The sequence below is a fragment of the Anas platyrhynchos genome, chromosome 3, assembly GCF_047663525.1.
Source record: "Anas platyrhynchos isolate ZD024472 breed Pekin duck chromosome 3, IASCAAS_PekinDuck_T2T, whole genome shotgun sequence".
Lineage (NCBI taxonomy): Eukaryota > Metazoa > Chordata > Aves > Anseriformes > Anatidae > Anas > Anas platyrhynchos.
In genome coordinates this window covers 99,146,402-99,160,284 of record NC_092589.1, presented here as the reverse complement: position 1 = coordinate 99,160,284, position 13,883 = coordinate 99,146,402, and the positions used below count along the sequence as shown (strand labels likewise).

Here is a 13,883-nt window from a genome sequence, read left to right as displayed (position 1 = left end):
TTTGCCAAGTTTGTAGTAGGAGCAATGATGTGTAATATTTGCCTAATAGGCTACCTGAGGAAGTTATCTGCATCTTCATTTAAAGCAATGTAAATGAGAGGAGCATAACTACATTAACTTAATGAAATTATAATTTTTCTGTTACTACACAGTAAAAGTAAAAGAAAAATTTACTGTCACTGTTTTAAGAATGATCACTGTGAATTACAAGGCTATTTTTAAAGGATAGCTGTAGCAGTCAATTAAGACAGAGGAGTAGGAGGTTCTCGTAACCTCAGTATGCAGTTCTCATGACAGTAGATTTCCCCATTTTGGGGAGAAGACAGCTTTAAACATGACTGCTTTCTCTCCTTGTTTTAAGGGACGTGCCTCTTTTACTTTGAAAAAGATAACTCAGCAGCCAACTGGGTAGGACAGAATAATGAAGTGTAAGTGAAATGTAACAGGAAATTATTGTCATTACAATTCGGCCAAGTTGAGTAATGTAGAAAAGCAAACAGACACACACACCGTGAACCAAAAGTAATTTTTTTTTTCTAAATCAACTGTTTTATCATGGTTCATTTGTGGGGATTTCTTACACCTTTTGCTTACAAAGGTCTGGCTAAGGAAAGACAGGTTGACTGGGAAAATGCCCCCAAGTTATAGATCAGAGTATGGTAACATTCATGTCATACATGTCAGCTAAATGGCTTAAAAAAGACCACAGTGAATCTGCTGAGACATCTGAGCAGGTATTAAACAACTACTGTATCCCAGAACATCCTCTATCAACCATGTCCATAGTAGTCCATATACACCAAGGGATAAAAGTAACAACCCTGGTATGAGCTCAAGCCAATGGCTTTCTGGAGTTATGGGAAGCTTGTATGTAGGAACACAGGACTGAAAAGTAAATCAGGGTTGCTGAGGCAGCTATGGGGTGTATGTTTACTACATAATGCTCCACAGACCCTTTGCTTCATACATAATCAAAAATACAAGCCATAAAATACTTCCTAATAGTATGTAACAAGCTTATGTTCTATTAAAACAGCAGCAACAACAACAACAAAAACACACCAGAAAGCACAAATTCATTGTGAAAAACAAACAAACAAAAAACCGCAAGATAATTGTTGAGTTGGAGAAGATCATCATCATTATAGGTCACACAACAGTACAGTACAGTGAGATTGATTTTAAGTGGCACACGCTGTCTGTTAGCTGGAGAGGAGACATGCTGAGTAAAAGAAACAAATCTATTAACATTTGAAGTCAAATAGAAACACCTTGCTAATGAAATCTGCTTCATCTAGTAGAGCAAGTTTATGCTTAGTATTTATGATCAGTGGTTGAAATCTCAGCAAAGGCAACTTTTCACCCACCTTCCTCACTGTTCACGTAGCCTGGTTATTAAATCAATCAATCAATTGTACAGAACATGGGTATGCAGTCTATTTGTTATTAGTAGTCTTGTTTTTCACCCTTGTATAAAATATTTCATTATTCAAAAGTGTCCTCCAGCATGCCTTTTAAAGAGATGGCTGTGACCTTGATAGATGTAATTTCATTGCTCATGGGGATGATGAAGGGTTACCTGTTTAACAAAGAGGTGAATTCTGTTGATGTTGCTGTGTTCTGTATATATCCATATATCCTCTCATGGCACATGTGTGTTTCCTGGAAACAGATGGAAAGGGCAAAGAGAAAAATGTATCATTTCCTCTCTGCAGAAAACAAACTATACTTTGAGGCTTATAGCGTTATTTTGACCCCATCCCACCAGGTGCCACACCATAAAACGTGGTTGCTTTATGATTTTACTGCTGAGAAATGATTAAATGATGGGTGAAAATTTGAGGTCAGCCCATTAGATTTGTGCAGTGTGCTTTTTAGACAATTTTTTATATAACAGGAAGAGCAAGTTCATGTAAGAGGATAATGCACCATTATGTCCTTGCAAATACCTAGAGCTGAATTCAGATCTCTGTGGAAACCCATGAGGATTTATGTGGTTGTTGAGACTGGGTCAGAAGTTGCGACCTGAGAAAGATTGAACACAGAGCAGGAACAGAATAAAACTATTTGTCTGTGTGTTAACTTAATTGTTGGCTTCAGCTCTTGGTAAAGTCAAGATCTTGGTAAGATTATTTCATGAGTTTAACAATTGCATCATTGCACTGGGACAGAGTGAAATAAAAGTTTTCATATAAAGATAACAATACTTGGTTTTGGCATTGCTGTTTATGATTTTCCCTTGTTAACTTGTTGATTTCTGTGCTTACTGCTTAAAGTTCCTGGAGAATTGGTTTTATATTTTTTTCTCTCAATTTGAAATCTATCAAAGTCACAAAATAACATTGAAAGATATGAGTTAATCCTTGGGTAACAGTTAAATTAGTATTTAAAATTAATATCTATTATAATAGTTTGTTTATATATATATATATTTTGCTGCTATTATGTGCTATTTCAAAGGATTTTTTCAGATGCAGATGTTTCCTGCTCTTCCCAGATTTCAAAGCACACGTTACTCCTTTTGACCTCACTAGAGATGTTTCGTGCTTGAGGCTGTGCTCGGTGTTTAAGATTCCAGGTTGCTGGCTGTAATTTGCTCTTTTCACCTATGGAAACAGTAATGCACATTACCGGTTCTCACTGGTAACAATTACTCGCTGGAAGTTGCTTCAGGGCTGGTGTATAAAATCATGCATATTGTTTTATATTTTAAACAGTCGAAAAAGCATTAAAGATGGATTGTTAAAAATGTGAGCATCTTGCTTCTGCAAGGGGTCTGACAGGCAAAAGTACAACTGGTGTTTTTTACAATTTAAAAATAAAATATAATTGTACTTAATTATTTCTGTCTGTACTTTGTAAAACAAGCTGTAGGCAAAATACAGTGAAGTTAAGCTAACCTGCAGTTACCTTGCATTTGCTGTGACACAGGTTGCGGGAGATCTTTGAATATTATATGTAACTTGAGCAGGTTTGAGCTTTAAATCACAAAACTCGAGGCTTGATTTTTGACAAATCCAGTATATGGAGGGTTTTTTTGACCTGTTATAAAGGTAAATGCAAAATTTACATTGGCAAATGATTGAGGACAGCCGAATGGTTATCACCTCTTACATGGACAGCTTTGAAAACAGCACAAGCAGTCTTTTGTTTTTATTGTGGGGCTCTCAGTGTTTTTCTCTCACTCTCAGGGCTGCCATCTGTGTCATCACTCTAGGCTTTGATGTGGTTTTCGATACTTACTGCCCCTCACCCTCTGACTCGTGAGGTAGAAATCTGTCTCCCCGTAGGGTTCTCCATCGAACCAGTGGTGAAGGAATCTTTTTATGTACTTTGTTTTGGAAACTAAATTAATCTCATTAATTAAAAAAGGGGGGCTTCAAAAGGCTTGTAATTTGTCTATAGACATAACCCATTTATGCTTACCTACCTGAAGAGGGATGATGCCGTCATACCCGCATAAATACCTACAGTTTATGGAAAAACACAGGTGTCTCTGCTCTAGTCTGTTATCAATAGGCAAAAATTACATTAATCTCCCTTACACTGAGTCTGGTTTGCCTGTGATGTTACTTGCTGAGGGATCTCCCTGTCCTCACCTCAACCCACGAGCTTTTTTCATCGTATTTTCTTCCCCTGTTCCTTTGAGGATGGAGAGAGAGAGAGAGTGCTGTGGTGGAGCTGAGCTACCTACCGGTGGGAAGCCGGTCTCTGAAAACCTGCATGAGTAGATGGAGCCTCTTCAATTTCTTCATGCTTGCTACACCTGCCGAGGGTGACCTAATTGCCTGTAGGGTGTTTTAGAATGTGTTTTCTAAGCCGAGGTTCCAGATCTGGCCCTGCAGCTGATGTGTGCCTTTGACAACACACCATTGCTGGATAAATATTTTGGTTTTGTAAAGTTCTGTGAGGAAAGACTTGGACTGTGGTCCACCTGCTGCTTTCCAGCTGAGTGTTTTAACCTTTGGGCTGCAGTCAAGCTGCTCTTCCCTGCTTTCCTACCGGGTCTGTGATTTGTATGTTATTGGCTGTAAATTGGGTCAGCTTCAAGGGAAGAGATGGAAAATGCATCAATTTGTGATACACCGTAATTAAGGTACTTTTCCAAAGTGTGGAACATGTAGGTTCATCACAGTTATATCAGATATAGTATCCAAATTCCTTGCTTACTGATGAAGGTGATTAACAACTTGAGAGCTATCATAGAGATGGGAATGACTGCTTCCCTAGCATGTAAAGTTAATTGTAAATCCAAAAATGTGTAAGCTTTGAACCTTGATGACTTTAGCACAGTTTTAATACTCCTCAGAGTAAACTTGAGTCATGGTAGAAGTTTGGGCTGGCAGTATTTCCATTTATGTAACTTGTCAAGATCATTTTGAAAATCCATCTACACTGAATCAAACATATTTGGTACTCGCTATAAGCAAGAAATGACCTTGTTTTCGTAAGAAAAAAATCAATCTACAAGGCCTTGTGCAGCCAAATTTTCATAATCTTCAAGGATGGAGGTTCCACAGCCTTTCTGAGTGGCCTGTTCTAGCGTTTGGCCATCTTCATAGTGAAGGAACTTCTCCCTACATTTAATATCAATCTTCCATGTCCCAGATTTGGTCCATGGCGTCTTTTCCTGTCAGTGTACACATCTAAATGTCTGACTCTGTGTACTGTCCCATTAGACAGGTGTTGTTTTTAATCCCTTCATGCTCATTATTTGCTTCAGTTTCCTTAGCATCTTGGTGGCTTTCTGTTGGACTTATGCCAGTGTGCCAATGTCATTCTTGTATGGGGGAACCCAAATGTGGATACAGTACTTCTGATAATATTTCACAAAATAAAAGCTAGGAGAAAAAAGTAATTGTGAACAGGTTTGAGTCTCAAGTATGGCATGTTGTAGTAGCAATACATTATTGAACATTGGGAAGTGGAATGCCTTTCAGTTTTTATTTGTTTTGGTTTTGTTTGTTTGTTTGTTTGTTTTGTTTTAATTGAGAATACACACAGTATATTTGCAAAACCATACTTGGGCCCTTCACTACAAGAAGGGCATCGAGGCCTTGGAGCATGTCCAGAGCAGGGCTGCGAAGCTGGTGAAGGGCCTGGAACACAAGTCCTGTGAGGAGCAGCTGGGGGAGCTGGGGTTGTTTAGTCGGGGGAAGAAGAGGCTCAGGGCAGACCTCATTGCTCTCTACAACTGCCTGAAAGGAAGGTGTGGGGAGCTGAGGGTCGGCCTCTTCTCACAGATGATAGTACTACAGAGTCCTACAGTGATAGGACTAGAGGGAATGTCCTCAAGTTGCGCCAGGGGAGGTTCAGGTTGGAAATGAGGAGACATTTCTGCTCAGAAAGAGCAGTCAGGCACTAGGACGGGTTGCCCAGGGAGGTGGTGGAGTCACCGTCCCTGGGGGTGTTCAAGGAGAGGTTGGACGTGGTGCTTAGGGACATGGGTTAGTGGGTGACATTGGTAGTAGGGTGATGGTTGGACCAGATGATCTTGAAAGTCTTTTCCAACCCTAATGATTCTGTGATTCTGTCTACTTTTAGATACTGTGGTTTAGAGATCTAGGACAGACTATATAAGAAGTTCAATTGCATTTAAATTGCCACGTAGCAACAAAAGTTTAATACCTCAACCCAGCAAAATGTGTGCCTTTCTGATGAGTGCTTTGCTGAATGAGACTGTACAGCTGACTGCGTGTTTGAGGTTACTTTGATCTAGGCAAAGATCATCACCCTGAAATAATGCAGTGCTTCCTACACCTCACAGGGCAGCAGCGTGTTTCTGTGACCAGCCTTCTGGTGTGCCATGGGTTATTACTGGTCGGAACAAATCTGGGTATAATAGTAGCATTGCCAGTGCCACGCCTGCAGGGGATTCCCAAAGTAACTGGTGAGTGAAATTTCTCAAATGGATTGAGTAGAATGGTGTTATACTGAACATTTATTTTTTCTTTTTATTTTTTTTCTGTCAGTAGTTCAAATGACTGCCAAATTACATGTATTGTTCAAATACTTATCAGAGCTTTGTGATGAAATTGTAGTTGTCACTCTTCCTCAGCTTCACCATATATACAGATACTTGCCTAGATTTCTCTCAGTTGTTTGAGTCAGGACAACTGTTTTTATTTAGGGAATACGAATGTGATAGGCATTAATCCTGTCGGAGTACGGTAAAAATACAAGAAGAAGAAGAGAGTGCATGCAAACAATCTTTCTTCCAGATTTGGGGAAAGCATTAAGTTTAGAGATGTAGGTACTGAAAATGTAGTATGTTGTTCGATTATTCGGTAAATTGGTTTTGTACCCTTTTGTTCCAAAACTGGAGACTTGGTATATATGAGAACATTTTGGTTTTTGGACAATGATCAGTATTTTTGCATTGAGAGATGCTTTCGTGAGTTAGTTTCACATTGCCCTGTTTGAAATATATCTGAATGCTGCTGTATCATTTTGCAAGTATTTAAGCTGCTAGCAGAACCAACATTTGTTTAAGTATGTTGTATTCCAATTAAACACCCCTTTGCCATTCTGCATTTTGGTTTCAGAATTCTGCCAGAGCTGCTGAGCTGTGGAGGGAAGCTGGCAGATTTTATGAAGCAAGCTATTTGTAACTTCCTTCAGGGGAAGAAAAAAAAAAAAAGCTTATGTAACTTTTCAAAATGAAAACGTAATCCTCTGTGTTCAGCAAGATACGCAGCAATAATCCAGTATGACAACAGATGAATGTTTCTTAAATGATAGGGAAGCAATATTAGAAATATATTTAAAAAAAAAAAAAAAGGCAAAAAAAAGCATAGTTGTAGAGTCAAAAAAGCATCTCATTCTCTCATTTTCTCTTTTGATGTGTTTTATGTCATCTGCATATTCTTGCATTTATTTTGGGTCAAGACTTGTCAGATTTCACAGGTCTAGCATCATTACATTTTTGTAGTCTTCGGATACAGTGTTTGGAATTTGAACCAAAAATGTCTGACTTTTTCCAGTTGGGCTTCCAGTAGTGATAATTCATCTTAATATCATTGCACTTGCTGTAAAAGCAGATTTTTTTTATTATAACCTGAAAAGTATTAGGGAGCTAGAGATGGACAGAGTGATTTGTAGAGTTGTTTTTTTACCTTGATAGCCTAATTCTTTTTAATATTTCAGCTGATTTTGTATAATGTGTGTGTATATATATATATGTATAAACCATAAAAGCCATATACACTGATGTTGGTTGAGCTTCTGAATTTAGCACTATGCAATTTCTTTTTTGTACATTCTAATGATTTGCACAGTGTAAATTCTCTTCGTACTACCAGCATCCCACTGTTTAAATACCTTAAAAAAATAATTGAAATTGTTCAGCCATTTCCTTATGAATCTGCCATGGTAACTAGAAAAGCATTCAGAAGGATGAGCTTTAGTTCCTGCTTTATAGTGTGGAGAGCTCTATTACAACAAAACAGATGTTCGTATGCTATTCTAGAAAGGTAGAGAGTTGCAGTAGATTAATTGAAAACCACATATTTTCTTTGTGGATTACTGGAGAAAACTCACAATGTTATATTTGTGTCAATGCCAAAAAAAAAAAAGAAAGAAAGAAAGAAAGAAGTAGAAAGTTTCTGCACTCACGCTGTTGTGAACACAGCATAAGTCAGTTTGAATTCATACTGTCACATTTCAGCTGGTTTATTAACACAGTCCTAAAACACCCTTATGGCACAATAGATGATTTTTTCTTTCTACATTTTTTCTGTAAATTGTGTACATACAAGGCAACAGACAAGCTACAGACAGACTGGAAGCATATAATAGAATTTTAAGAGTTATGCATTCCTGAGCAAATTTAATGAACTACTTACAGCAGAGTGCTATGTGTTCTATTAATTTATTTATATTTAATCCTTTAATTGTCTTTTTCTTTTGGCTCCAGGAAGAGGAATGGTGTCATATCATGCACACAATGGGCCAGTCAAGTTTCTTGTAATGGCTACGTCTATAAACAAGAAAAACAAAAACAAGTTGAGGAACAGCCTGCCTCCTGGCTCAGAATCTAAAGACGACGACCAAAAGAATGTTCTGCACAGTGACAGACCAGGCTCTTCCCTGAGTAACAACCCTGATACTTCAGTTTGGCTGGGAGGTTCAGCAGGATCCATTGCACAAAAAAGTGACTTGTCTTCATCTTCAGGATCCCTTACTTTGTCTCATGGATCAAGTTCCCTAGAGCATAGACCAGAGGACAGTAACATTTATGAGCTTTTGAAGGATCAAAATTTCTCACTTAAAAGTAAAAGACAGAAATCCAAGAAAATGAAAGCAATTTCAGTGTTAGTCATTTCTGGTGGCCAAGGACACAGAAGAGTGAACAAGAAGACCAAGCAGCAACGACAAGATGAATTAGTATCTTCAGTGATGGTCTGGCAGATCCCACTATTAAATATCTGAGTGAACAAAATTTAAAATACTTCCTACTATGAAACAAAGTCTGGTATTTTTTACAGCAAATGCCAGCCTAGGACCCAAACCAATAGACCTTATATATGTGAGAGCAGTTTCAGTAGGGCTGGATCACAGATACAAGGCAGAGTCTTCACATATTTAGAACATCCTACAGTGTTAAGAGTATTGGAAAAAAATTAGTTGTTGATTCTGTCTTTGATACTTAGAACAGAAAGGATTTGTTAGACACTTTTAAAGACTTTAGAACCCTTATTTATATTTGCATTTATAAATATCATAATGTTCTATAGCACTTAGGGAAGGCAAGGAACATGTACTCTGTCGCATGCCGTTTTCGGTTATGTAAATCAGTGGTTGTTCCCTTTTCCAAAGTGACATATTGCATGGACTGTAGATTTTAACAAAATAGCAAATATTTTTAAACAATAAATATTCTAATGCAAGCTAATATTAATTTGGTAACTACCATCATAATTTTTAACATCATTCCATATGCCAGAGTTTGGTCTGAACAAAAGCAGTTATTGTAATTGACACTTGTTTATTTCAACATAAAAAAATAGATATTTTTTATTTCTAATGCTCAGTATTATTAAAAAAAAGTTGCAGTATAAAAAGTGCATTAATTTTCTCAGTAGGTGCACTGTGTCTGTCACATAGAGAAAGTTCTAAGGATGTTATGGCATAGGGCAAATAGAAAATACAGATGTAGAACAGCTGTGCATTGTAGCGCTGGTAACACATTCCCTCCTGGCAGCTTGGTATCAAAGCTAGACATGGACTGTGCCGTTTTTAATTAGGTGTGCCTAACGAGTATATAAATAATGAGAAACACACTAACATTGCAATACGTATAGGAAGCGCATGTAATCACTGTGGGCATTTGCCCTGCATCAATTGATTTTTGCTACATCCTCAGGCAAACACCTATCAAATAGTGTCACTGTATAACTGCATACAGCTGAGATATGGTCCTATCTTTTCACCCAGAGATTCAGCCAAACACAGTTTTGTAAGTGGATATTGTGAAAACAGTGTGCACCGTTTCTTTGCGTTCATTCACTCAGTGAGGAAAGGTGTTGCTTTGGTGCTGTTAGAGGGCTGAAATCTAAACAGAGACCTAATTAATCGTCTTTTCTTCATGAATCAAAATATTTCCAAAGGGAATGTTGAATTTGGGGATTACTACTGACATTGCTTTTTGCACTAGTCTCTGTGCATGTGAAATACAAGACAAAGCCTTCCGCTCAGAAAGACATTGCAAAAAATGGTGACGAGACACGTCATTCAATCAAAATGCATTTAATGTGTGTTGAGTGAAGGAACTGGGAACATCCTTTTCCCTTGTCAATAGACTGAAAGACACAGAGAAATTAGGACTCTCAAGTTTCATTTGGATATGTTGAGAACTCAAATACTGTCCGTTGGTTCAATAAAATATAAATTAAATGTGTCCAAAGCAGAAAGTCTGCCAGATGTTTGCATTGACTAAAGTCAAGTGCAAGTTTTGGCTGCTTCATCACTCTTATCCCAGTAAGGGGATGGATTTTCCTAAAATTATTATTTCTGCTACTTTTAATACAGATTCCTTGATTCCACCACGTTTTGTTTCAGTCTGCATAGTTTTAATCAGCGTTAGCCATAATTAGTGTTTCCCTGCACGTTATATTTCAACGTAAACAGTACCAGAGACTGGATTAGTTTGTTCAATATAAGATAGTTTTGTTTTGTTTTTGTTTTTCTTAAATAGCAGCAGCATCTTAAGCGTTACTGAAATTTCTTTTGCTATTTTTCACCAAATCTGTATCTCTCTAAATTCTCAGTCTGCTCTAAAAAGCAAACCTGTGTCAAGCTGACTCCAAAGTCAGTGGGTGGGCTGACTCACCAAGCCTGATGGAGCACCGCAGTACGAGACCATCGTGTCTTCCTGCCACGTGACACACAGAGGGAATGCTGCTGCGGAGAACCTTTGCCTGTAGGCACTAAAATAGACATTTCAAAAATCAGATATGCACGCACATTTCAGCGGTTTGGCCCACATCCTAAATCCTGATGAGAATGGGCTTCTTAAGCCATAATAACATGGACTTGGATAAGTCATGAAGGAAATCTCTTATGGATTGGATTGTAGGTTTAGGTCCTTCCTTACTGTTTTATGCTTTTACACTGTGTCTTTCACCATCTACATCTCACCGCTTCAGCTGGGTGTTGTCAGTATTGGTATGGGCTTAGTGTTGGCATGAGTCCTTGTGCAAAACAATTTAGCGTGCCTCTAAGCCATCAGCCAATAACATTTTCCCCAAATATTCCTCCTCTTCCTGACCTAGTGCCTGGTCTTGCCTGGCCTGAGAGATCAAGGCCGGTAGCGTTTTCTACACTCTTCCATAGCTATGGCCCTGGGAGTTGCTCTTTGCCCACTGTGTGGAAGTACTAAATCGTACAGTTTAATGTATGTATATTGAAAAAAAAACATGTTAAAAGATTCTTCTGTGTATAAAGCATATATAACCTAGCGTCCCTTCGCTACGCTACAGCAAAAAGACTAAAGGTGTGATTCTGTGTGCCCCCTGGGTGTGGGCTTCCATGTCCGTGCTTTTGGGACTGGAATCATTATTATGCTCACTCTCTCGTGGTTCGTTATCACTGAGAATGGTGAGCTGAGTCCCCCACACATTCACCTGGAAGTCCATGCATGGCGCTATTACAGAATCTGCTGGCAATGATGCATGAGAGTTTTAAGTGATGTTCATCCTATCTTCCAGCTGAAATGTTGCTTTCTTCAGATAACAGAACAGTAGAAACAGATCCAAATCTGCTCTTCTGAAAGTCCATCAACGTTTTGCCACTGACCTCAGTAAGACCAGCACCGGGTCCCACATTTACATTACACTGTTTTGAAAACAAATGAATCTGTTTGTCTTACTGAGTGGTATAGAGAAAAAAAAGATGTATGTCTTTTGTTAGAGACACACACTGTCATGAACTGGATTTTCAGTAATGAACTGAGCACAACATGCAATGCTTATCTTCTGATACACAGCGTACGTAGCAAGGTATTACCTTACTGTGAAAGCAGAGAGGAACCAAAGTTTATTTTACAGCAGGCAAATAACCTTAATAGCCGTTGCAGACTGCTGCTGGGTAGGTTGGATCTTGCTTTCTGATACTGCTTTTCTAGATTAATAGAAGTTATGGAAAACATTAGGGAAAAAGGGGAGCAAGTGTAACCACTACGATATACTCTGTATATGTTTTCTAACACATAGTAGGGTCTTTTATAACATGAGCCATAAAACGTATGTATTTATGTTCAAAGTATAAACTGAAAAAATGTTTAATAAAAAATGTGATAAAAATTAACTTCACAAGTACATTTCTCGGGTCGTCATTTTAACAGGAAGGCTGGAATCCATGGCATGCATTAATGAGAAATATATATATATAAATGAAGTCATGAAAGGGAAAATAGGATATGTAATGAGGACAACAGATATATTTTTGAATTTTTATAGTTTCTAGGTTTTAAGCACCATCGAGTGCAATTTCTGCAAGTGATGCAGACTCTCATAATAAGTTTGACCCCTGTATGAATGGACACAAATAGAACTCAAGCGGTAAAATTTCTTCTATGCTGCCTACAGGGAATATGAGTCAGCATTTGGGCAGTGCATATGGTATAGAAAAATGAGATGCATTAATGCTCCAAATGAGTATGGCAGAGAAAAGCATTAAAAGAGGAAATTAATTTTCAGTTGGTAACTGGCAATTCACCCTAATTAATCTGCCCTAAAGGATACATACAGAATCCCCTGATTGTGTTTAAATTCAGAGGCTTGTATTCATCAGGCTCTGCAATAGCCTTTTTGTGTGTACCTGCGCTGTTATAACTAAACAAGAAGAGAGTTATTGAAGTAAAATGAATAGCTATTAAAGCCTGCCTTTTTGTTCTTGTCTTTAATACCACATATATTATATTTATTCTTCTGGAAAACACCAACTTTTCATTCCCTCTTCTGAAGATCATTGGTATTTTCATAAGTTTCCTTGCCACTCCTATTCTTGCAATAGCAAAGATACTAAATGAAATTAAATTCCGTGAGTGCAGGATATTGTAAATTCACACACTTCAGGCTGGATTCTGTCCCAACTGGCATTTACAACTCATTTATGGGTGGGATGAGGGTGTTTAAAAAGTGCATGCTGCCCCTTTGAGACACGTACGAGAATATGGGGGAAGATACAAAGTGTGGTGCAGTGTTTAAACTTTATTGTTCCTCTCTCATGTCCAATTTGATTTTTGAAGTGCATAAAGACGAATTACTTTTCATGAAATGCATTTGGGGGTGAGAAAAATCTGCAGTTTGAAAGCTGCAATCAAGGGAGGGCTCTGTAAGAGTTGATCTGTACTTCAATGAGTGACACCATGGGACTGATTCAGTATTTCTGGTTGCTTTGTATATCTTCACAGCAGTAATTCTTCATGTAATAACAGTCCTGTTAAGAAGGTAGATTGATATCTGCAGCTCGAAGTAAGCTGAGTTGAAAAGTGGCTGACTTGAAGCCTCATGATGAGTCTGTACAAGAAAACAGATTAAAGACATTACTGCTGCCTAAACCCATGATTAGCCCTTTAAGCTGTGCCTCCTGCTTGCAGGCATCCCGCGCGTGCAGCTCTTGAGCTGTCTGTGCCAGTGAACTGGGCAGGACTGGGACTACAGCCTGAGCACCACTGGCCTCTGGTCGTGTCCTGATCACAGCAGGCTCTTGGGGGTTAAGGCTTCTTCCATCAGGCAGCACTGACACAGCTACTTGGGTGGTTTGGGGCTGATTAACTGCATCAATCTCTTTGGTCTCTTGGTACTGGTGAAGCGCTTAGCACATATCCCCGTAGCCTGCTTCACATGGGATGGAGCGTAGCAGCCCGAATCTTGAGACCCTAAGTCTATTACACACAGGGAATAGAAATAGGTGCACTTAGAGGTTGATTCTCCCCACTGCTCTTAAATGTTTATTTTATGCCTTTATGATGGGAGCGTAGATATCAGCGTGGACTTCACGCCTACCATGCAGATAGCAGTGGTTGGTACATGGAGACTCGTGGTGGATCATACGCTGCGTGCATGGTGCCAGAGCTCAGAATTCAGCTTACTTCCATTGCCATTCAGACTGAGGATCTTTATGAGGAATCTACATCCTATTTTTCTTGCAAATGCAGCATGTGCTCTGCTAGATCTCTCTGCCATTTGATTTGAGAAATCTGGATCAAGATCTTCAGAATTAGCTGATTTGCTGCTTCCCCACACTTGTGCTTACTTGATCATAGCCTTTTCCTGAGAGGCATGCGCAGTAACCAAACTGCCAGAAACACTCATAGCCCCTAAGGCAAAAGAAAATTAAAATAGCAACACTGAAACAATTCTGAAAGGATCTGAAATTCT

General features: G+C 38.7%; 1 protein-coding gene across 9 annotated transcripts in view; it reads left to right on the top strand.

Moving 5' to 3' along the window:
* ARHGEF10 (Rho guanine nucleotide exchange factor 10) overlaps positions 1-11,805 on the top strand; it is a 118,729-nt gene extending 106,924 nt beyond the window's left edge. For all 9 annotated transcript variants that reach the window (XM_072036375.1, XM_038176790.2, XM_072036376.1 and 6 more), the window contains 2 exons: positions 5,768-5,890; positions 7,916-11,805. In XM_072036375.1, coding sequence (XP_071892476.1) covers positions 5,768-5,890; positions 7,916-8,430 — 638 coding nt within the window. In that variant the 3' untranslated portion in view covers positions 8,431-11,805. The remainder of the gene's footprint in view (positions 1-5,767; positions 5,891-7,915) is intronic.
* Positions 11,806-13,883: the final 2,078 nt, after the last annotated feature.